The 23,647-nt window shown below is 43.8% G+C and overlaps 2 protein-coding genes across 6 annotated transcripts; both read right to left on the minus strand.

Moving 5' to 3' along the window:
* Nucleotides 1-235: 235 nt before the first annotated feature.
* LOC135236961 (receptor-interacting serine/threonine-protein kinase 4-like) lies at nt 236-12,757 on the minus strand. Of its 2 annotated transcripts, none has more exons than XM_064303612.1 (8): nt 12,406-12,757; nt 9,260-9,551; nt 8,270-8,418; nt 7,077-7,126; nt 5,233-5,391; nt 4,391-4,482; nt 3,669-3,906; nt 236-3,505 (listed from the first exon to the last, which is right to left on the minus strand). In XM_064303612.1, exons 1-8 carry the CDS (start codon nt 12,585-12,587, stop codon nt 2,235-2,237), a joined length of 2,433 nt encoding a protein of 810 aa, XP_064159682.1. In that variant the 5' UTR covers nt 12,588-12,757; the 3' UTR covers nt 236-2,234. The 2 variants fall into 2 exon arrangements, with proteins under 2 accessions (XP_064159682.1, XP_064159681.1); XM_064303611.1 differs by having other exon boundaries at nt 3,669-3,909; nt 12,406-12,755.
* Nucleotides 12,758-13,456: 699 nt separating this feature from the next.
* zgc:112083 (uncharacterized protein LOC550461 homolog) lies at nt 13,457-22,595 on the minus strand. 4 transcript variants are annotated; one of them, XM_064303614.1, is made up of 10 exons: nt 22,447-22,595; nt 21,196-21,426; nt 19,921-20,147; nt 19,551-19,662; nt 18,931-19,083; nt 18,536-18,610; nt 17,758-17,878; nt 17,095-17,233; nt 16,507-16,631; nt 13,457-15,085 (listed from the first exon to the last, which is right to left on the minus strand). In XM_064303614.1, exons 2-10 carry the CDS (start codon nt 21,344-21,346, stop codon nt 14,638-14,640), a joined length of 1,551 nt encoding a protein of 516 aa, XP_064159684.1. In that variant the 5' UTR covers nt 21,347-21,426; nt 22,447-22,595; the 3' UTR covers nt 13,457-14,637. The 4 variants fall into 4 exon arrangements, with proteins under 4 accessions (XP_064159684.1, XP_064159685.1, XP_064159687.1 ...); XM_064303615.1 differs by having other exon boundaries at nt 22,421-22,460; XM_064303617.1 differs by lacking the exon at nt 22,447-22,595 and adding an exon at nt 22,086-22,340.
* Nucleotides 22,596-23,647: the final 1,052 nt, after the last annotated feature.

A 23,647-nucleotide genomic window follows, 5' to 3' on the forward strand; every position in this document is an offset into this window, starting at 1 on the left:
TGATCACTGTGATAAATAACCCCTAATCGGCTATGTTGTGTGGGGAACAGTAAATAGGTAATTTCTTACGGAGAAAAACCTTCAAAGGTCCTACATTAAGGGCATGTATTAACATATCCCATGACTATATTTAACACTATATTTTGGAAAACATCCACACATCCATGCAGTTTTAGTAAATATTCTTTTGTAGTGTTGAGTATACCAGGAATACATATACAGATAACAAACCATATAACGGTATAAGCACTATATTACAATGGGAGGCAAGAAAATTACTGTGGTCAGCAGCTTTTGGCACTTGCTTATATAACGCCTGGCAACACAGAACGAAATAGAAATAGAAATTTAAGAACTCTCAGAAAACAAGACTATAGAAAATCAGGCGGCAGTAGCCATATACTCAGTGGTTTCAGTGACAAGTGCAAGAAAATACAATTATAAAATACAAAAATTCACCAATAACAATCGGTCACTAGGAGACAAAAAGCACTCCTTATTAAACGTAGAAGCAGTTAAGCTACAGTGGCTGGGCTTGCTGAATAGTCAAGTATTAAATCAAAAAATAAATAATTAAAGATTATTAATCTTTAAAACAGGACATTCAATATTAATTAAATAACAATGAAAGATTATTAGTCTTTAAAACAGAACATTCAATATTAATTGTGAAAGTATCTCCAAGCTTCAATATTCTTAAAATCATTCCTATTTTTTTCCAGTTTCAAAGTAAATTTAATCATCATAATTGTTCTTATTACATAAGACAATGGAATATGATGGCTTAAATAAAATGGGAAACAAAGTCTTAGATTCTAGATTTAACTTAAATAACATTGTAAAAGGAGATGTCCTCCAGGGTGGCACAGTGGTGCAGTGGGTAGCACTGTCACCTCACAGCAAGAAGGTCCTGGGTATCATATCCCAACCTGGGCCTTTCTGTGTGGAGTTTGCTTGTTCTCCCCGTATCTATGTGAGTTTCCTCCAGGTATTCCGGTTTCCTCCCCCAGTCCAAAGACATGCAGGTTAGGCTAATTGTAGTGGCAGTGTAGTATAATGGGTAAGGAACTGGGCTTGTAAACCTGTATCCAGCTGTATAAATGGATGCAATGTAAATGCTATGTAAAAAAAAGAAAAAAAAAAGTTGTGTATGTCACACTGGATAAGAGCATCTGCTAAATGCCTGTAATGTAATGTAATTGGAGACTCTAAATTGCCCATAGGTATGAGTGTGTGAGTGAATGGTGTGAGTGCCCTGCGATAGATTGCCAGGGTGTATTCCTGCCTCTCCCCCACTGCATGCTGGGACAGGCTCCCGCACCCCCTCTAATGGATAGATGGGTGTTTTCGCTTTTGTTGCACGCTATATTTTTCCAGTCCAGACTTGAAAACAACTTGAAGAATTTCACTGCAATGCTGAGCTCATAACTGACTGCAGTCCCTTGGACACTCCAGAAACCGATTAATTTTGACCATCCAAGCAAACTCGGTTTTTATACAAGTAATTGAACAATCAGTGAATTCTACACTAGGTTTTAGGATGATATAAAAAAATCATGCACACAAGGGCGTAGCATCAACAAAAGTGCGTTGGCACAGTGCAGTTGCCCAACATAGATCCAACTGTTTCCATTCCAGTGTGCTGAGTTAAGACATTCATACCAAAAGTCCTGGAATGTGTTCAAAGTATGCCATATAATTGTTTTGCCTGAGGCAGAAAGTGGGGTGTGTTTTAGAGGGGTGAACCATTTCACCACAACAGATACAGTAACTCCCTAGAAGCTCCTTCCCAGTTCTGTGTGTTTTGTATTTGTGTGTCTGCAATCTGTTCACAAAATATAGCTCCATTTAGCAACACTTTTGTGTCCAAATATGCAAACTGGATGCAAGGGTGTGTGAGAACATTTCTCAGATGAAATCGAAGCAGGGCAACAACAAATTTAGCCAAAACAAATATGAAGTTATTCCCTTTCTCAAAAAATGCTTTGATTATTTAAAAATTGTAATCAATATCATCACTGTCAGCCCCAAGCACAACTTTTTCATCATTGCCATGATATGGTTAATGGCAATGTGAATAATCTGCGATCGCACATGCACTCTTTCAAGTACAATATGCACCGTCAGTGGTACTTTTCAGCCTGTCTAGTGAATATAATAGCTTTCTGGTTCAATAAATGTCAAACACCATCTGCTCATTTCAATGAAATCCCTTTCGTCCCTTCAGCACCGGCTTAACAGGAGGCCGATGCACAAAGAGGCCAAGCAGGATCCTGGGATACAGGCATCTCATTCTCTGTGTGCTTCAGGACCACTATCCCTGGCTGGAGATGCGTAATCAAGGTGGGCTTGCTGCTGTCCTCCTCTGTCGGCTGCAGTGCATTCTGGGATTCTGAGTTTTGGCAGTGTAGTGGTGTCTCTGCTCCTTGGGAAAGCAACATGCTGCCCATGTCCGTGTAACCTCCCCAAATTGCTGGGTGCAAAGGCTTCAGTCCCTGCTCACTGGGTACATCTGAATTCTCTGGAAAGCTCTGCTGAAGCTCTTTAACAATGTTGGAATGTCCCTCCTCTGCAGCGAGATGGCAGGGGGTGTGCAGGTCCTGGTCGACCGCGAGTGGGTCTGCGCCCTGCTCTACCAGCATCTTGACAGTGGGCAGGTGACCGCGTCGGGCAGCCAGGTGGAGCGCGGTGCTGCCTCTGGCGGTCTGGGCCTGGACCTGGGCGTGATGTTTGACGAGCAGCCTGGCGGTGCTGGTGTGGCCCATCTCGGCCGCCGAGTGCAAGGCCATACGCCCGTCGGCGTCGGCGAGGTGGACGTCCGCTCCAAGCTCGACCAGGATGCGCGCCACCCTGTACTGCCCTCTGTGGGAGGCCAGGTGCAGGGCTGTCCGCCCGTCGGAGGTCTGCCCGTCGACGTTGGCCCCCGCCTGCTTGGCCAGCAGCTTGGCGATGGCCAGGTGGCCCTGCCAGGCCGCGAAGTGCAGAGGGGTCCAGTCGTCCTTGCCCAGCGCGCGGGTGTCCGCCCCACGGCTCAGCAGCACCCGCACCACGGTCTCCTGCCCGTGCTGGCAGGCCACGTGGGCGGGCGTGCGGCCCTCGAAGTCCGGCTCGTTGACGGAGGCGTTCCTGTCCAGGAGCAGACGGGCGATGTCGTCGTCGCCGTTCAGGGCGGCGAAGTGGAGCGGCGTGTAGAGGTCCTCGTCCTTGGCGTTGGGGTTGGTCGTCTTGCGGGAGAGCAGCACCTCGGCGATGCTCCTCAGCCTCTTCTCGGCAGCCAGATGCAGTGCTGTAGAGCCTCTGGTGTCGGCGGCATTCGGGTTAGCGTTATTAAGCAGGAGGAACTTGACCGCCTCCTCGTTAGCCATCTCAACGGCATAGTGCAACAAGCTGCGCCCATCCTCCAGGATCAGGTCCACATCCTGCGGCTGCAGGATCTTCATTAGCCTGGCCATGTCCTGCATCCTGATCACTTCACACAGCTTCTGCTGCTGCACATTCGGCACCCCTGAATTTTGAGAAAGCACGGGTTCACTTTATCACTGGGTACCAACAGCAAGGCCTCAACACTTAACACTCATCACAATAAGGCTCACAATGACATTCTGCTTTGTACAGAAATTACATTTTATTCATCCCTGAATTATTTGTCGGTCTAACCACCGACTTACCAGTGATTTCCTTTTCAAATGAAAGGTTGAGGGACTCCCGGGAGGAGAAGGAAAGGTCTTCCCCGGAAACTCCGGACTGCCTCTTCTCCACATTTTCCTTGCATGGAGTGTTCTTGTCTAGGACGCAGTCGAAGCTTTGGGAAATCCCAGAATCCACCTGGGTCAGCAGCTCGCTCAAGCTCAGGTCTTTTTCTGGAACCAGCACTGGATTTGGCTTCTCTGCCTGCACGTCGTCCCCCTGCTTTGGAGACGGGTGGAACATAATTTAGAGAACTGCAGTTTTAACCAGAAGCACAGATAAAAATGTAATCTCTGCAAATTGCTACCTGTGTCTTAAATGCTGAAATGCAAGTATAAAATATGTACAATTACCAGGTACTGCACAAGGTTAGCCATCTTACCAAAAAAAAAAAAAAAGCGTCATTCCAGGGAAGCTAACGTCAGACTGCATGAGATATATCTTGTAAAGCAAGACACCAAACAGGAAAGAATTACATCATCATTGAAGATTTTCAGGAATGCCATCAAACTACATTTTCTCAAATGTCACAAAGTACTAAACAGGGCAGATAGGGTCCAAGAGGAGAAAATCAGGTAAAAGACAAAATACAATACATTTATGACAATGCATCTATTACACAATTCACTTGTCTGGTCAAGCTAAGCCTACCGTTCAGTGGGAGCGAGCCTTGACAAATCAGGACTGGACTGACTGATTTTACCTGCTCAGCACAGCTTTGCTCTAGGTCAGTAGTTGGGTGTTTGGAATCCTTAGAGGGTTTCTCACAAAGATCCTCAGTCTCAGAGGTAATCTCTACAGAGGAAATAAGAGTATCCTAAGAATGAAAACACTGAAACTCTCCAACACAAGTCATAGCAAGGATGGCAGTATAGCGGTTAGGGTGAAGCCACAAATCCTCCAACAAGATCACCTGGCATTGCTCTTGTCTCCCATATTTGGTCATTTGTGGCCATTATAACATTTGAAATGGGAAACAATTTACACATCTGATCTTTAATCTGATTAATTATCGCCATGGTACCCATCCTTCTGGTTACTTCACTGACTTGCCTCACATTGCCAGCTATCCCAACATGCTTTGCGGACCAGAAAGGTGACCTCTCATTGAAAATGAATGGAGGCGATGCCATCACCCGAGAAATTCCCTTCTCGATGGAGGATGTGTGGCTTCACCCTAGGACAGCCAGGCACGCAGTGCAAAGGCTGAAGGATCAAATACACAGAGGAGTGTTTTTGTACACCTGAGACACTTCTCAAAGTTAAAGTTTAAGTTTTATATAGATCACAGTGCCTTCAAATGTCTCACACCCAATTTGTTCTCCACAACCCACTAAATGAGCAATACCTTTTGACCCTCTCCATTAAAATGTATCCTGATGTACATTAAATTTAATTGTTTTCATGTGTCATGCATCCCACCTCTGCCGCTGCCACGACTGCCAGTTTGACGGCTTTGAAGCAACGGGTTAGCGCACAATCAGCACAGAATAGAGACTGATGGCCAGCGACGATGCTCGGAAGGCCCAGCTGTTCATTGCTCACCCAGGAAGCTGGGCCTGGTATCCGGGGAGCTGTGCCAACACCGCTGCATCAGCGGCAGGAGACGGTCGCAGTCCGGGGGGCGGGGGCGCGGAATGGCGGCCAGGTCGGGCCGTGCGCCCCTCACCACCTTTAGCATGATGTGCAGGATGTTGTTCTCTCCTGAGGAGGGCGGGGGGAGCGGTTAGGGTTACAGACATTATGCAGAACAGGGCTCCACACAACATTCAACCTGCCAACATGGCCCGTAATTCAAGGCTATGAGTTACTCAATACTGGGATTTATTGGCAGAGGCACTAACACTACCAGCTGACTTTGTGGCAAAGTTACCCAGTGGATCAGGAGCAGATATATATGAATGCACCCTACAAAGGGAAACGCCAATAATAAAGAAAAACAACTTGAATGCACAGCTGTTCATTTTCACAGTATAGGAAACTACTCAAGAACATCCAGTTTAAAAAGATGAATAAAACAGTAATCATTTGCAGTATTGTTACCAGTTGTTCATTAAATAATGGTCCTGGTCCAACCAAATGTCTTTGTTTTTTGTGTACAATATTTAAAATAAATGTCCACATAAAATGTTGGAAGGAACAGTTCCCATTGAGTTTACAGCCAACACATCTACACATGTGCTAATCTATTGTAATTCATGCCATAAAATGTTGACATGGACACAGTCACAAATGTTTAACTTTTACGATCGTTTTAGTTCTGCTCGACTTGATTCAAATCAGCAGACACTGGACAATTATACTGCTTTATGCCATGGAAATACAAATTAAATCTCTCTCTTGCAGCGCCGTGAAAAAGTATTTTTCCCCTTCCTGATTATTACTGCTGCATATTCATCACACTTGGTTTCAGACCTTGTAATTAGTTTGTATTACAAAATGTAATATTAGACAAAGGGTATAGAATGACCTCTACTGCTCTCTCAAAGTCAGAAATCCAGCCTGTAGTTAATTAAATTCCTTCATCTGCAGGGGTGTTAGTTATTCCTGAGAAAACACTTGCTACTTGGGTCCAATCACGTGAGCAAACACCGTCCAGGGTTTTTAAGAGCATTGTAACCAAATGGATACTGTTTCTTTGTACTCCCACAAAATGAAATAACAAATGTCATGCCCTAGTGTGAAAGCTGTCACTGACAAATATACAATCGGTGTGACTCTATTATTTTTATGTACTGACTGTTCAAAATATTTTAGAGATACTGTCATTACAGTTATGTGAGTTCATAACCAAAAGAAAAGTAAATTAATATTGGTCTAATCTCTAAATAACTGCTTCACATTTGTACCGTGTCAAATTTCTGATGCGTATTTTTGCATTAAGTAATATAATATGAAATCTGGTTCTTTACACTCACGGCTGTTCCTGTACTGGAAGGCCAAGATCCTTTTGTGGGAATCTAAACATCATCTTGAAATATGCTCAAGAAGTTCATATGCATCACATTAGCCAGAAATAAGCAATAACTTGTCCAATCACATGATATGAGATGAGGAAAAAAAAGACTACTCTGTACAGAACACTGCTCTGACTGGCTTCCTTCATTATGACGAGACCATGTGCTTGAGGATGCAAAGAGCTGTCTCTGTGAGCATTTTGCCTAAAGATCTGAAACCACTGCGTGTGTCAAAAATACAATGATATAAGAAATCAGGAAGTATAGGAAGTAACATGTCTGTTTGTTTCCTGAAACAGACAGTCTGTGGTTTTCTTTCATTGGTCTACTTTGAAGATGAACCCATGGGTCACAAATTCAAAGCTGCAGGTTGATGTTTTTGGGGTCCTTTTTTTGAAAGTATTTTAAAATGGTTTAAAATTTTAGTATTACCCTGATATGGCTTCTTTTGGGTCAGTATTCCCCACATGACTATAGAAAAGCTGAAAAACACAAAAAAGAAGAACAGATTATATATTTTACACTATTAAGCATTATTATCTGTGTTGTGACATGCAAATGACAATCAGATGACAGCTACAAAATGCAAAAAATACAGAGCAGAGCTCCTAACTAACTAGATATATGCAGTAGACCATGTGCAACTAGTACACAACATTGTCGACAGGTCTCTGTTCACCATGTTATTTACTGAACAAAACCATGCCATGCAGTTTAAATCAGTATACTTCCGATCACAGACAAGTATTCCACACATCCTCAGGGTATTTCACTTGCTTACTGGGACTCTGGGCGGTTACCTGTCCCACCCAGATAAAACATTTTTTACCCATAAGGGCATTCCTTCCGGAAAGTGATCAGACTTGTCGTGGACTGTACTATTTAGAAGTTTGAATATTTCGTCTAGTAAGTTCAGTCTTGCAAGTAGGCACAGATAAACATGAACTTACCAGAGGAGCATATACAATTGTGGAAATAATCTGAAAGCTATTAAACAGTTTAAGACCATTATGTAACTTTTAACTAGTGTGGTTTCTACTTCATCTATAAATTATTAAAAACATAGCTTGAAAACATACAGTATATTTACAAAGCAGTAGCAGGAAGCCAGTTTACTGAAAAACTGGATGCAGAATGGCCAGAAAAATGCCTCAAGGGCAAAGTGTAAATCCCATAGAGGCTTACACTGATTGAGTTCAGCCAAAGGTCAATGAAATTTAGTCAGGTATGAATAGAGCTCTTAGCACCACTGCCCTGGAGGTGTAGCCCACGTGCATTAGTTAGGAAGCCTGTGTTGTTGCATTGTCCACCCCTATGGATGGAAGGAAGGAGGGCTATGAAACAAGGCTAGATGATACAATATAGTCTGAATGAAAGAATGTAACGTAAATAAGGAAACCATCAAAAGAGAAGCTGGAAAAGCCAGGGAGAGGGAATTCTCCTGTCTTTTTGTCTCTATTCTGGGACTTTTTTTCTGAAAAACGTTTTTCTGATTTCATCGCTCTCTCAGAAAAATGAAGCATTTTGACACATTATGTTGAAAACCTGTTTCCACGTGGCACTGTCCTGGATAAACTTTGATTGATTGACTGATTGATTGATTGAGAGTTGGTTTTTAAGTCCACCTGTACACGTCGTGCTTGGTGTCCGAGACTCGATCCTTCTCAATTAGTCTCTCTGGTGGGAGATAAGCGATGGTGCCACAGAACCCGTCGCGACTGATATCTTCGTCCCGGGAGAGACCTTTCCATCTTGCCAGGCCAAAATCTGAGATCTGAGAGGCAGTACACGGCACAAGTTAGGTCAAAATGGTAGCCAACATTTTTGAGCTTGTAGCAAAAAAAAATAAAATAAATAAATAATACATTGCATCGGCAAGTCATCTACCACTTCTCACATTTTACAGAATTTGTGCTCCATGTCTACACGTGGAATTTACATGTTTCCTTCCATAAATTGACCAGTACCAAGATTTAGCTTACAATAAAAGTATGTTCCACTGACTTAAAATACAATGCCCCTGTGAGGTCCATAAAGACATGGTTTGCTCAGTCTGGTGTGGAAGAAATTAACTAGCCTGCACAGAGCCCTGACTTCAGCCCATCGAACACCTTTGGGAGGAAATGGAACGCTGACTACAAGCCAGGCCTTAATGCCCAACATTAGCACCGGACCTCAATAATGCTCTTGAGGGTGAATGGAAGTGAATCCCTGTAGCGATGTTCCAAAATCAAGTGGAAAGCCTTCCCAGAAGAGTGGAGACTGTTATAGCAGCTAAGGGGGGCCAACTCCATATTAATTCCCATGGATTTGAAATGAGATGTTCAGCAATATATAGGTGTGATGCACAGGTGTCCACATACTTTTGGCTAACTAATAGTGGATATTGAAATGAACTGACTGTAACACAATCATAACAAAATTTATGTGAAACCTTTGACGTTTGGCAAAAATGCAAGAGTGAAGAGTGAAAACAAAATTTCAGTGTGTTACTAGATTTTTAACATCTATGCACCACTGTTGCACCAAGTAACATCTGTAAATGTAACATCTATGCACTACTATTGCACAAAGCTGACCAAAAAGAGCCATTGTCAGGCTATTGTGTGGTTGACCTTAACATGGTAGTGGGCATCCAGCAGGATGTTGGCGGGTTTGAGGTCCAGGTGCAGCAGTGGGGGGTTCATGCAATGCAGGAAGTTCATGCCCACGGCGGTCTCGTGGATGATGCGAAAACGCAGCTCCCACGGCAACGCCTCGGAGGCCAACAGTTTCTCCAGGGAGCCCGTCTCCATGTACTCCATCACCAGGCCCTGCGGGTCCCTGCAAATTCCATACACCGGAAGGATGCGGTGAAACTTCGCTGCCTCCATCTTCTTGGCTTCCTCCAAAAGCTCTGCATGCTCCCTGCAGGAGATAAACCAACGTGTCACATGGAGGAAACAAAACTGGGGCTATGGGAGATGCAGCCTAGGTGGGTTAGACTGCCCATACTTATCCTGGAATGCCATGCCATACTTCTACTCATTTAACTCATGATACTTTTCCAGCTGAAATGTCATATCAGTCATCCTTCAGAATTAAATTCATGAAGCCCCACTAATGCAGTACAAAATATTACAATTAGGTTCAATAAATAATGATCCAAAAATAAAAATACTAGGGCACCAGTTTAAAAAAAGCTTTGTTTCAGGACACCCTCTTGGTATAATTCATTAAAAATTTCCCCATTTCTGGAAAAGGTCTGAACCCACAAAAGTAGGAATCTACAGAAAACACTATACATGGTGTTCACCAGAAGCAGGACGGCATATTTTGTGCCTAAAGCCTGCAAGACTGGTTCTGCAGCTTTGCTTGTGGTCTCCATAAGCATTTGGCTGGCTATAATTAGCTGACTTCCAGGTAAAGTAGAGTGCAGTTATTTCATCAGTAGTGTGTCACTCCCTGCAGAAGTGTAGAGTGGCTGTTAACCCTTTCACTGGAGCCACGTGCTTTTAGCTAAATGGGCTTACATGCTTTTCAGAAGAGTGATTTGGCATGCATGAGGATTTTGGCTTGATCACACTTGCTGGATCTTGTCTGTTACATAAGGTCAACTACACATGTGGCTAAATGCAGTGGAAACAGAATGGTGTTACATGAAAGTTCACTACGCAACACCTGCCTTGAAAATTTATTGTGAGCTCATTTACAGTTAATTCTGTTAATAAAACTGCTTAAGTACCTGCTTGTAAAACATAATTAACTTAGTTTAACACGTTTTTCAACTGCAATTCCGTGACATTCTGCTTCGAAGAAAAGGTGACGTAAAAAGCAACTGATTGCCAATGGAGCTCTAGAAACAATACAAACACAAGGAGTGTTTACACCTGTACTCTGGCACCTGCAAAACCTTTGTGACCTTGGCTGGCCCTTTTTTTGTATGCCACTGATTGCCAGAGACATTCAGGACAAAACACATTCAGGACAAAATCATTTCACAATGACTCATTGTTCCAATTCAATGTGCAAAAAAACTTTGTCTATCCCTAATAGATAAATGAGGATGCTGTTCCAGCAGGGAAAACAGCCTCAATCAAGAATCTTGAATTGTAAAATGGGGAACATTCATTGCAGTATAATCACAAATATAATCGTAAATTCCTTATAAATAATCATAAATAATCAATAACCATGGAATCATAAATCAAACATTTTTTTAAGTGCCACTTTTACTGAAACACACTGTCAATACTTGAAAGAACATTAACAGAAATGCCTTGTAGCTTGGTGGAAAAGAGGTAATTTGAACACCCAAATGACAATGTGTCAGTGTCACCCATGTCAGCAAAGGAAGCAGTACAAAAGCAAAAAAGGAAGTTGCTTGTGTTTGCTCTGCTTATGATTCTACACACATAGATACTTCACACAAACAAGCTACAGCTGCAAAAATGTGTTGATAATAGATTTCCATTTTCACATGCTGAGAATGCTCATTGAAAGGAAGTTAAAATATTAACAACCGAACAGTGAGACCTGGGCACCTATGCAGTACTTATCTCAATATCATAAGCTTTTAGCACTGCTCTAGTTACCTCACTGTGACTGGTTTGAAAACAAAACAGCCCAGTCTACAGACTGCAGCCTCTGTAACATCTGTTTATCTCACCCCAGTGAGGAGACACCTCTTTCAGAGCTGTGAGAAAATATCGATAGTCAACATCCACCACAATATATTCAAAAATATTCCACCCGCTTCTGTCGGATCAATAAAAAGTGCACTTTATGCTGTGAGATCAGAGAAGATTACTAGCAGAAAAAACAGATGGATTGCAAACATGATGAGATGCATTTCTAGGTGTACTGACAGCTGGGTCCATCGAGGTAAAGGTATAGCTATCCAGTGAAGCAACAGAATTGATTTTTTTTTTCTTTCCGCCAAGATCTGTATTCTTCCTGCGTGCAGGGCCAAAGACAGTGTGTGCTGCTAGGGCAAATTAAACTTTCCATCCATCCATCCATCCATTATCTATTCCCCCTTATTCCTGGTCAGGGTCGCGGGAGGTGCTGGAGCCTATCCCAGCATGCATTGGGCGAGAGGCAGGAATACACCCTGTACAGTTTGCCCGCTGCAAATGAAACTAGGCACTACAGATTGATACCAAATCAATGTGTAATCTGCTTGGCAGATCAAGGGGAAATATATGAATAAAAATCAATTATTGGCTGATGAAAAAAAAATATTCTGAATCCTCCCTGAGGTTATGCCATTGTTGATGTTTGTAGAAATCTCTTTTTAGAGTCGACGCCCCTGAGAGATCACAACATTCAGAATTTTAGCCTGAGGCGAAGTGGGAAAAACCCAAACACAGGAGGAGTGAGATGAAAGTCATACAGTAAGATGGAAAAGGCCTGACTGCTGTGTAATGAAAAGGCAGGTAAACGGTAGGGAAAAAATATGGATGTGTGTAAATGCCTATATTGACATATCCATTTTTGTTTCACAGTACAAAAAGCAAATAAAAGGAAACTGCGAAACACAATAATATCTATTGTCAGACAATCAAGTTAAACTAGTTTAATATTGAAACCAAAAACATGAATCTTGCTTTTCATTTGACGGAAGAATGCAGGTTTTCTTACGCATGCCTAAATGCAAGTCTGCAATGGCATCTGTCGCCCAATTCAATCCTAAAATTCCTAGATAAGAATTCTTTTCACAAAGATGTAACTTGGTAAGAAGCACAAAAAGTGTTACTGTTACTTCAGAACAAACACTTACTTTTCGTCTATATGAAGGCTGGGAGGACACTTGATTGCCAGCCATGTTTTCCACTGCTCGTGCCGTACTTTGTACACTTGTCCAAATCCGCCGGAGCCAATCTTCTCCCAGCTCCCAAACTCAGCGGCGTCGAAGGTTTTCAGCAACCCCATTGTCCCAGCGGACTTCTCCGGGCCCTCCATGAGCTTCTCAAATGAGGCTACTTTCCAAAACAGCCCCCCTTTCTCCGCGCACAGTTCACACACCTGCCGTCACTTGCGGTCCTGGTCTTTTTTTGTTTGCCTTGCTTGGCGGTAAGTCCTGCCCCCTCGCCCAGGTAAACAAGGAGTGGCCTGATTGCAACATTTCCTGTGTCTGCCTTCCACTGGGAACGAAAAAAACCTACTGCAGACCGTAACACCTTAGCATTCCCCTGGGATTATTCATAGCAGCTCAATAACTGGTATGTTTTAAAAAAAAAAATTTAATAGGCTATATAATAGGCTGAATTGCAAGTAGAGTAATGTGAGATACTAGTGTGCCTCTGTATTTTCCAGTATATCTTTACACTGTAAATATTAAACCATTTAATCTGTGCACAGTGGGTAATATTTTACTCATTCCTCACAATGACCGTGACCGTTAGCATGTTAACCCATTCATTACCAGCGCACATGCAATGCACTTCACTCACTTCCTTGTGGTCACCTTCGATGTTACAGATATACAATTCAAGCTAATCTGAGGTCACAACTGTGACAATTACTCCCTCATCACAATGGCAAACGTGGACTTAGAAGCAGCTATAAATTGAATAGTACGTTTTTTGCAACTCAAAATCACGATATAGAACTGCAAGGAATTTAGCTGGGAATAGGTCTCCCATTGTCTTAAACATAGCTGTGCGTGGAATTCTAAATTAGAATCAAAATGGTAGCTGCACAACCAAAGGACAAAAAATACAGGTACAATTAATACAGAAAGGAGGCAAGCAACCTTTTTATGATGACTCAGCAATCCCCACCTGCTTATTAGTTTTGGTTATATTCAGAAAATGGAAATAACAAGAATAAATAATTAAAAAGCAATTTATTAACATTTTTTAAAACTTTTTACAGATGTAGTAAGAAAAATAAAATAAAAATAACTTAAATAACCAGTACTTTATTCGGTATGCTGAACTACCATTTTAATGACTGTCTCATGGATGTGAAACCTGTGGTGTTTTTCAAAGTATGCCTTCAATCTCAGAGACCTTTCCTGAATTAATCAACAGAAAAAACAAATCAACATTGAACATGTTAAATTAACCTCACAGACTTCTGAGCATTGTGTCAGTATTAAAGCAATTCATAGAACAAACTCTGACACCATAAAAGGGAAGTGAAATCACCACATGGCACCAAACTGGTGATATCGGCCACCATTAACATGAGAATAAACCTGAGAGCGTTCGAATACTGTCGTTTCGGCACGACGCGCAGCACGCGCGCCGAACAAAGCCGGTCCGAGAACCTGCAGGAACTGCTTCTGCACCAAACGGCACTCGCCCACCCTCACCCTCCCGCCTGTTACCGCACGCGGCACAGCCCAAGCTTAATTACAGCTCAACAACAAAAACGGGCTGTCAGAACACTCCCCGTGAAGATTTAACTGACGTTCTGAGGGCTTTAAATTAGCATGCGACTGTGTGAAAAAACCTGCCGGACTTACACCTCCAGTAGGAGTTCCCTGGACACGTGCAAAGTTCGAAATGCTGCAGTTAGCGGTTAATTCTGCAGGTGACAATAACTGCCACACTTTGACAAAGTCACAGGAACACTGAAGAACAAGCAGCTAGGCTAACATTGGGCTCAGCAGGTCACACACCACATCCATCCCTGCAACACTAGTGAGCACACTGCCAGGCTAACATTGGTCTGGACGGGTCACACCACATCCGTCCGTGCAAACACTAGTGCGCACACAGCTAGGCTAACATTGGTCTGGGCGGGTCACACCACATCCATCCCTGCAACATTAGTGAACACACTGCTAGGCTAACATTGGTCTGGGCGGGTCACACCACATCCATCCCTGCAACGCTAGTGAGCACACTGCTAGGCTAACACTGGGTTCAGAGGGTCACACCACATGCATCCCTGGAACGTTAGTGAGCACACTGCTAGGCTAACACTGGGCTCAGAGGGTCACACCACATCCATCCCTGGAACGCTAGTGAGCACACTGCTAGGCTAACATTGGCTCAGCGGGTCACACCACATCCATCCCCAGGCCCCTGGCCACCTCAGTAAGGGCCCGGACGGCTCCCGACGGGGCCCCTGGCAGCTCTGAGTCCTGCGAAGTGTCTCCGTCCCCCCCGAGCCCAGTGACTGTGCTCAGGTCGCAGTACGCGGACGAGCTGTCATTCTTGGGGTCCGGCGAAGCGCCGGCGAGCTCGGAGGAAGCAGGGCCGGAGGAGCAGGAGGATGAGGAGGAGGAGGAGGAAGAGGACGAGGAGCAGGGGGAGGGGGCGGCGTTCTGGCCGTTCCCTGGAGACGGGGCGAGGCGTTTGACCTGGCTGCCCGGGGCGGAGCTCGAACCCAGGGCCTTGCGCGGGGTGCGCTTCTTGGCCATGTTCTTCATGATCTCCTCGGTCACTTCCACCGTCTCGTACCGCACCATGTTCAGCCGCAGATACCCGTCCTCATCCTCTTTGTACCTGCGGGGGGAACACAGCACAACGATGTAGTAAAAGGCACACTTACCCATTCACACACTGATACCTGGGGCACACTTACCCATTCACACACTGATACCTGGGGCACACTTACCCATTCACACACTGACACCTGGGGCACACTTACCCATTCACGCACTGATACCTGGGGCACACTTACCCATTCACACACTGATACCTGGGGCAAACTACCCATTCACACACTGATACCTGGGGCACACTACCCATTCACACACTGATACCTGGGGCACACTACCCATTCACACACTGATACCTGGGGCACACTACCCATTCACACACTGATACCTGGGGCACACTACCCATTCACACACTGATACCTGGGGCACACTTACCCATTCACACACTGATACCTGGGGCACACTACCCATTCACACACTGATACCTGGGGCACAGTACCCATTCACACACTGATACCTGGGGCACACTACCCATTCACACACTGATACCTGGGGCAAACTAACAGCAAAACGCAAGGTATAAACATTTAACCTACTATTGTTTGTACCCCCGTTTTCATTAACACACCCATACAGACTGTCAAAAGCAAGGGCACGTAAAAACAAATAGTACTTTTAGCAGGACATATTAGCGCTTGACAAGTGGATGGGTACATAAGCTGACAAGGATTACCTCATTCATTTTGGAAAAAGGTATAATTTTATAAAATAGCCCTAAAAACGTCTATTCAATAACCCTGCATTATGGAATACAGTTATGCATAACTGATTATGTTATGAGAAAATATATTATAAAATCAAATATTTTGGTATTAAACCGAAGCAAATCCACTCAGTTTTCCACCAAACTTACAGCAAAGATGGATACACGCCATCACTCATTAAAACACTGTTTTAAAGCACATCAGTGTTTTAAAAGACAATGCTAAGGTGGTGTGATAAGCCAAATCAATCATTATCAAATATTTCTTGAGTGTAGTAACAATTGTCTCTGATGAGGCATGCATCAGCTTTCTTCTCATCTTTTTTTCTTTCTTTTGTTGGTGCGAACCTCCAAACCTCAGAGGCCACATGAAATGCATCAAAGAAAAAAATAAATAAATAATCACAGCTCATCTTCTACACATTCACCCAATTAGCAGCAAGGCAGCTTCCATTTCACCATATGATGCATTTCTGTCTACCAGTAGGAAGCTCCGTAATGGGGCTTCTGACAGATAAACGCAGTGGAGAGGGCTAGCGGGGGCTAACAGGCCTAGCGCTGGCTAGCGGGGGCTAACAGGCCTAGCGCTGGCTAGCGGGGGCTAACAGGCCTAGCGCTGGCTAGCGGGGGCTAACAGGCCTAGCGCTGGCTAGCGGGGGCTAACAGGCCTAGCGCTGGCTAGCGGGGGCTAACGAGGCGGGCATCGCTCACGGCGCTCCCACCTGAAGCGGGAGTGTCCGGAGGGCCATTTGAGGTGGTGCTTCTTCCGCAGGTGGAGCGTGAGCGTGTAGCACCAGGAGAAGGTTTTGTCACAGAGGTGGCACTTGTATTTAGACACCATGTCACCCTTCAGAAGAAAACAGTGCCAATGTCAGTGATGTGCAAGCAAATGGATATGAAGGGGAGCTAGGGTTGTGCTGATCGACGATAGAACAAGGGATCGGCGATCTCTACTGACTATAAAAAATTTAAAAAAATTCTTGGGAGTTTCAAGACTAGGCTTGACATGGTGTTAGATACTATCTAGTCTGTAGGTAATCAGAGCGCTAATTTATTCAGGAAAATGGCGAGCATTGTTGGGCTGAACGGCCTGATCTCGTCATTATGTTATGCTATGTTAAAAACCCTGAAGCCTCTATAATTACAGCATAATAACAGCATATTATAAAAAGCACAAATTTGACTGACTAGGCAAGGTAAGTATAACTGACAATATATTTTAAACAGCAGGCTGGCACTGGTGTTTGTTTTGTGAGAGTTCTGGGTGTAATGTGTAATGGCGTTGTGTGTGGCGCCCCCTGCAGGCTGACCTCGTGCACCCTCTTGTAGTGCTGGTTCATGGTGTGGGCCATGCGGGAGGAGTAGTCGCAGCCCTCCACGGTGCACTGGAAGGCGGCGCCCTCGTTATGGGTCTCCATGTGCTTCCGCAGGTCATGCTGGTTCTTAAAGCTGCAAAAGAAGTATCAATTTCAGCAAACGCGTGAAGGAAATGACATTTGGTGTAGAAAAACGAAAAATGACAAGAAAGTAAGTAGATTTTCACATCGTGCTGAAGAAGTCTACAAGCTGCAGCTGATGAGTACTGAGCTTTAAGCACTCTTGAGCTTTCTACTCTCAGGAAGAAACTGGAATTATACACACTGTACGGTAACTGTGGATGTAATAGTTAAGCCACAGTGGATTATCTGGTTTTGAACAGACCTGGGTCAAATACGTATTTGTTTTGGATTCAAATACTTTTCTACACTTGACTGATCTTGTCTTGCATATTGGAACCAATGAAATACTCTCAAAAAGTGCAAAGCCCGCCTTCTGGTCATATTGGCAGGCTCAATTACACCAGGAAAGATTAATAGAGCACAGAAAAGTATTTGAATCCAAAACGAATTAGTATTTGACGCAGGTCTGGTTTAGAGCAGTCTGGGTTTGTGTCATCTGGGTTTGGGGAACCGAGGCTGGTCTCAGGCAGTGACCTGCTCTCGCAGAAGTCACAGGGGAAGGGGCGCTCGTCGCAGTGCCGGAACTTGATGTGCGTCTTCAGGGAGGCCAGGGAAGTGCAGGTCATGTCACACAGCGGGCACTTGATGTGGTTCACTGGAATACACAGAATAAAGGCATGCAGGCAGTTTCCCTCAACAGACAGCTGCTTATCCACGGAACATTCCTATTAATTGAACTAATTCAAATGAGTGTCACCCATTATGAGTTTACTCCATTACGTCTTCAACAGAGGTGTGGGTGGGGTTGAGGACAAAGGAGGTATGAGTGGAGTTTACAAACACAAGTCTACAAGTCTACAAGGGCCGCAAAATACTACATAGCATGTCTTTATAGATGAATATAAAACATGAATCAGTTTTATTCGAAAATTCACTGCATTTGTTGATTTAAATAAATATAGGTAATTGGACAATGTTCCTGCATGCATTTGTTCGGGCATAACATTTTATTGGAACAGAAGCAATTACAGCTATCCAACCTGAGTAAACTGCGTATGAGTGTGATCTTTGCCGTGAACATTCTCCAAGTGTCAGTGTAGAGAACAAAGAGTATGTGTATCCACAGTTCTACATAGGCCACCGGCCAAAGAGGCTAGTAAGAGTGAATGAGAATTCCATATGCATTTGGCCGGTGGCAGGTGCTAATGTCAAGCCCTGGTTGTGTTAAATTAATATTTGCAACAAAAATCCTCTGGGCTTGTTTTCTTTTTTTTTTCCTCAGAAGAGAGGAACACAACCGTGCTGTACTCACCGTGCTGCCGGACGTGGCCTCTCAGTAGCCTCTCGTTGGCAAAGTGCTTGTCGCAGTGCTCGCACACAAAGGATTCTGCACAAACCATAACATATTGCCCATCACATGCTGATGCTGTAGCTTGTGCTGCATAAAACATGTAGTTAAAAACATTTCTGCTTTGAAAAGCCCTAGGCTAGGTAATGATTATCAGTTTTCTTATGTTGGAAAAATACACATGCCTGTTTGCAAATTTATAGCTTTGAACTTGAAATTGTGTTTCTGTACATGAAAGCTAGGATTAAAAAAAAAAAAAAAAAATGTACCACTCAGTTAGAAAAAAACAGCAAAAGTGAGTACTAGATGTAAAATAAGAAAGCTGTCCTTTCACGTCTAGTGGCGAGAGCTGCACTGACCCTCGGGCTCCGCCTGCCGGTGGATGTGGTCGAAGAACTTGGTGTTGCTGGAGAACATGCAGCCGCAGGTGGGGCAGGCCACCAGCCTCTCCTGCGTGTGAGTGCGCAGGTGTTCCCGCAGCCGGTATTTGATCTTGAAGAAGGCGTCGCAGCCTGGTGGAGAAAAAGGGCACGGCACAGTGAGAACAGGCTGCTCCGTACTGTGGCCAACCTTGGCCTACTTCTCCAAAAATGCCAAAAACTGATCTTATTGACGCTGTGCAAGTATCCGACAGCCACTTCTTTCTCTTTGAAATTATTATTTAAGATAGCATTAATGGTGGTAACAGACTTGGCTTCTTAAACGTGAAGCAGCTCATGGACCTGGCTCATAAGTAACTAAGTAAGTTGCTACATAACCAAGTAACTAAGTGACTCACTCAGTCACATTTAGAGGGATGAAGATTCTCCACAAGGGGGAGCTAGTGCTATGTAACAGTAGCGCCTTCCTATCAATGACACTGTGTCCTTGTTAAAATTTATGATTAAATCTAGTCAGAAGCATACGCAGAGCTACCATAAAGTAACATGGAGAAGAGGTTGAAGAATTTGGTAGATTTCATCCTTGTTTATGTGCTCACCTTTCCAGCTGCAGAAGAGCGCGTGCTGCTGGTCCGGGAGCGGCTGCATCTCGGTGCAGTGGGCATGCATGTCCACGTGGCGATAAAACCACTCGGGGTTATTGAACGTGCTCTGAAAAACAGAGGAGAGTTCGGTTTCACAACGCACATCAATACACAGTACTACATACAGCACAGACGAACCTTATTTCAACCCACCGCCATGAACATCTGCACCAGTGATAAATGCCCTGTTGCTGGTGTGTGATAATTCTGCAGCATTTATGTGTAAACCTCCCGAACACTACAGGTGAAACCAACACATTTCCTCAGGGCCCACAGTAATCAGTGAGAAATGCAGTGAAAGCACACGCACGCGGGCCCCACTCACATCGCAGTGCTCCCACTGGCACACAAACTTCTCGGACAGCTCGGGCACCAGGTTGTTGCTGTGGAGGTCCTGGGTGCAGCTGGGCAGCTCGGGGTGCGACCGCAGCAGCTGCGCCCCGATGAACTTGAGCTTGCTGTGGAAGATGTGGAAGAGCGCGTGCACCACCAGCTCGCCGGGGCTCCCCATGGCCAGGAACTCGCAGCCCTTCCACAGGCACGCGTAGTCATCTGGGTCACACATGCATTCGATTTGGGGTTAAAATACTTTTCTGCACTCTGCTGACCTTGCCTGGTGTGACTGAGTCATGCCAAGAGCACCAGAAGGCAGGGTTTGCACTTTTTCTACAGTATTTAATAGGTTCCAATAAACCGGACAAGCTCAGTAAAGCATAGAAAAGTATTTGAATCCAAAACCAATATTTATTTGACCCAGGTCTGATAAGGACTATGTCTGTCACACAGAGCTCAGAAGCACATCTACACTCCTTCTCTTCATCCCTCTCTTTCTTCCTCCCTTATCTGGAATGGCTAATTGCAGCTGTGGGCCCAACAAAACACTAGAACGTTTTACATCATAAAAACAGTACTGCATCATGCAAGGGCATTCAATATATACAAACTGTTGTAGTATATTATGAAATAAAACCTATATACTTTACTGACAGTACTATGACAAACTTTAATAATGCTACACTGAACAATTGCCAAAAACAAGTTGGTTCAAAGGATGCTGATTTTTGTGAGATGCTGTCCAGATTTAAAAAAAAAAAAAAGTTCCAAAAGATAAGTTACCAGTGTATATGACACCCTCATGGTTTTACAAACTTTTAAAGAGTACTACAGGGAGATCTCTTTCCGCCTCAACATCCAAAACTACCGGTACATACTACATCACATAAACCACGTCTCGAAAACATTCCCAGACACCTTCGCTCATGGTCTGACATTACCTGCTACGTCAAGTGACAAAGATTCATTCTACTAACGGGAAAGATATTAGAGCAATTTATGGAATATCCTGGGTAGGAACATTCTCAATGGCATCTCTAAGAAGATGGTCCAGAACCAGGTGACCCTGATAATTTACATTGACAAGAGGTTTCTTGCTTTCTCTGTTGTTCAGAGTTGCTCTAACCTGTTCAGCTGGATGTTTAGTGCAGGCTACTCAAAAGCAGACAAGGCACTGGCATTAAATGCTGCAGTTATCACCGCGGGCATGGCCCCACTGGCAGTGAAGATTGTGTGCCGTTTGAATGCCATTACGGCTTCAACCCACCCAGCTCCTCCATCGCGTCCCCGTCGCCGATGTGGTCCTTCAAGTGCAGGGACATGTGGTCGCACAACTCCTCCATAGTCCTCCCCTTGAATGTGCAGGACGCCCATTCACACGCCACCACAAGATCAGACAAGTTTTTCTTCTTTGCCATGGCGACTGGGACCAGAGGTAGAATGTCACCGTAGTAGTTACCTGCACCCTCTGGGACTTTTCAGACAGTCAACCCAATACCTGTCAATAAATACATTTAAACATCAACCAAAACTGCACAACTAAAATGCGCGGCAAAATAGTAATGTAAGGCAATCAAAAATACATTACATTATAAAAACATAAGAGATGTTGTGATATACGGAGACAACTACAGGAAGTGTTAAACCGACCGGGCATTTCCTGGAAGATTTGTGCCTGTCCCTAAGCCATGAATAAACCCCTTGTGACAACATACAACCACCACATTTGAAGCAATATTTAAATCTACATTTAACATTGTCCGTACAATTTTAAAAATGCTGCATTTTGATTGAAAGGAACATGTCCACGTTATATGCAATTTGGCTTAAATTATGACGCGATTGCTGGTTGCTTGGATAAAACAAGCTCAGCCCTCCAGCAAGCTATAAACAAACCGTCGAGGGCAAGACTGCTCCACTGCAAATCATTTGGTAGGCTATCTAGCTACACCTTTAAAATGAATTTACTAGGCTGTCCATAAGCACGCAGGTGAACGTCAAACAGTGAAACGTAGCACGCAAACTAGCTACAAATATACAATGTCAACTATGTGAGGTTACCGTGACTACACCTGCTTACATAAAGCCGTTGACCTAAACACGTACAGACCGTTATTTCGATAACAGAACGCCAAAAGCATTCAGTTTGCAAGCTACCATAGACAATTTCAGTCGTTTTCTCTTCTTGCCCTTTTAGCTATTTGAGTTAGGAAGCCATCATATAGCAGCAAAGAGCCAGTCAGCTAACGCTAGTAACTGACCACTGAGCCACGGACAAACGTTTCTCTAGCTAACTAACGTTAGCTAAGTTACATCGAAGTCTGGCGTTTAATTTGAAACGAAGGGTCTGTAGTTTTACGCCAATGTCCTTTTAACACATTGCGATTTCTGTTTAGGGCAAAATATACTGGCTTCGGTAACCACATGTGTTGCGAAAATGCAGCTAGCGAGCATTTACAACATAATTTCGCTAAATATAGCTATCGTAATACCGTTAGGCAAAACACCTCATACTCACACAGTCCTGTGTTCATAGACCACTGAACTGTATAGACATATGCTTACGTACTCTTCCTTTTCCTGTTATTTTCGATCACTTCCTGTTTTGTCCTAGAGCACATTTAGCGCGTAAATATTAGAATGCTGTCCATCAACATAATTCTGTGCTCAAAATGGGGCTGTCATTAACTTTTTACCTTTTTTTTTTTTTGCCGAAAACTGAAACAAACTGGTTTGACTTCACTCATTCAAATCATATTACTTTTGCGCTGGTGCAGTATGATTTTTCAGCTAGACCGCCTTTGATTACACTGCAAACGCAACAAAAAAACACGAACACATACAATAAATTACAGAATGTTTCACTAGGTGTTTCCAGAATGATTCCGGAGCTAAGAGGAATGTAGGAGTATGACAGCAAGTAGCAAAGAGGTAGCAGGGTTTTAAGTAATGTATATTTGTAGAAAAACACGTTTTCAACATACTAAAATGGCATGTTATTCTCGCTGTCTATAAGTCATTAAGACTTGCAGAATCTAGACCTGCCACTGAAAATAGCCTACTGATATTAAAATTAGGCCAAATTGCAATAAGCAATATTGGCTGTGTTGGCCGAGGTGTGGAATCAACCCCTGGCCCTTCCCTGTTCTTCTTTCCCTTCTTTGACAGACTATTGTTCCCCAGCTTCACAACTCAACCTTGAAACCGTGAAAAAGTCTGTCTCACCACAGGTATATCAATGACCTTCCTTGCTCAACTGTTGTCATTCAGGCCATGTTTTAAAACTGAGACCCTAACAACACCCAGTCTCCTAACGTGCAAAAATGCTTATTGCACCCTCCGGCAACCTTCGGTGAGGGGTGTAGGGTACTGCACTGTTATGACATTACTTGTCACAGTAGCAACAGCAGAGCTGTTTAAATTAATGAATAATTTTTCATATTAAAATGAATCAAGAACGATCTGATGAGCAGCATCGGACAGGAGAGACTGAATGGACTTGCTATAGGCTACTTTCAGTCAATATTTTTGAAATCTTTGAAATTAACTGGATTATTCTCTCCTACAGTGACCTGTACAATATCAGAAGGGTCAGCCAGCAAGCTAGTCTTCACAGGAGCCTGAGGCTTGTGAGCATTGTCTCACTGTACTTCCTACAGGGTTTGGATTTGATAATTGTAGGACTGCCAGCAGGCTTCATTTTTCATCATGATGAGGTC

This window comes from Anguilla rostrata, chromosome 12 (assembly GCF_018555375.3).
Source record: "Anguilla rostrata isolate EN2019 chromosome 12, ASM1855537v3, whole genome shotgun sequence".
NCBI lineage: Eukaryota > Metazoa > Chordata > Actinopteri > Anguilliformes > Anguillidae > Anguilla > Anguilla rostrata.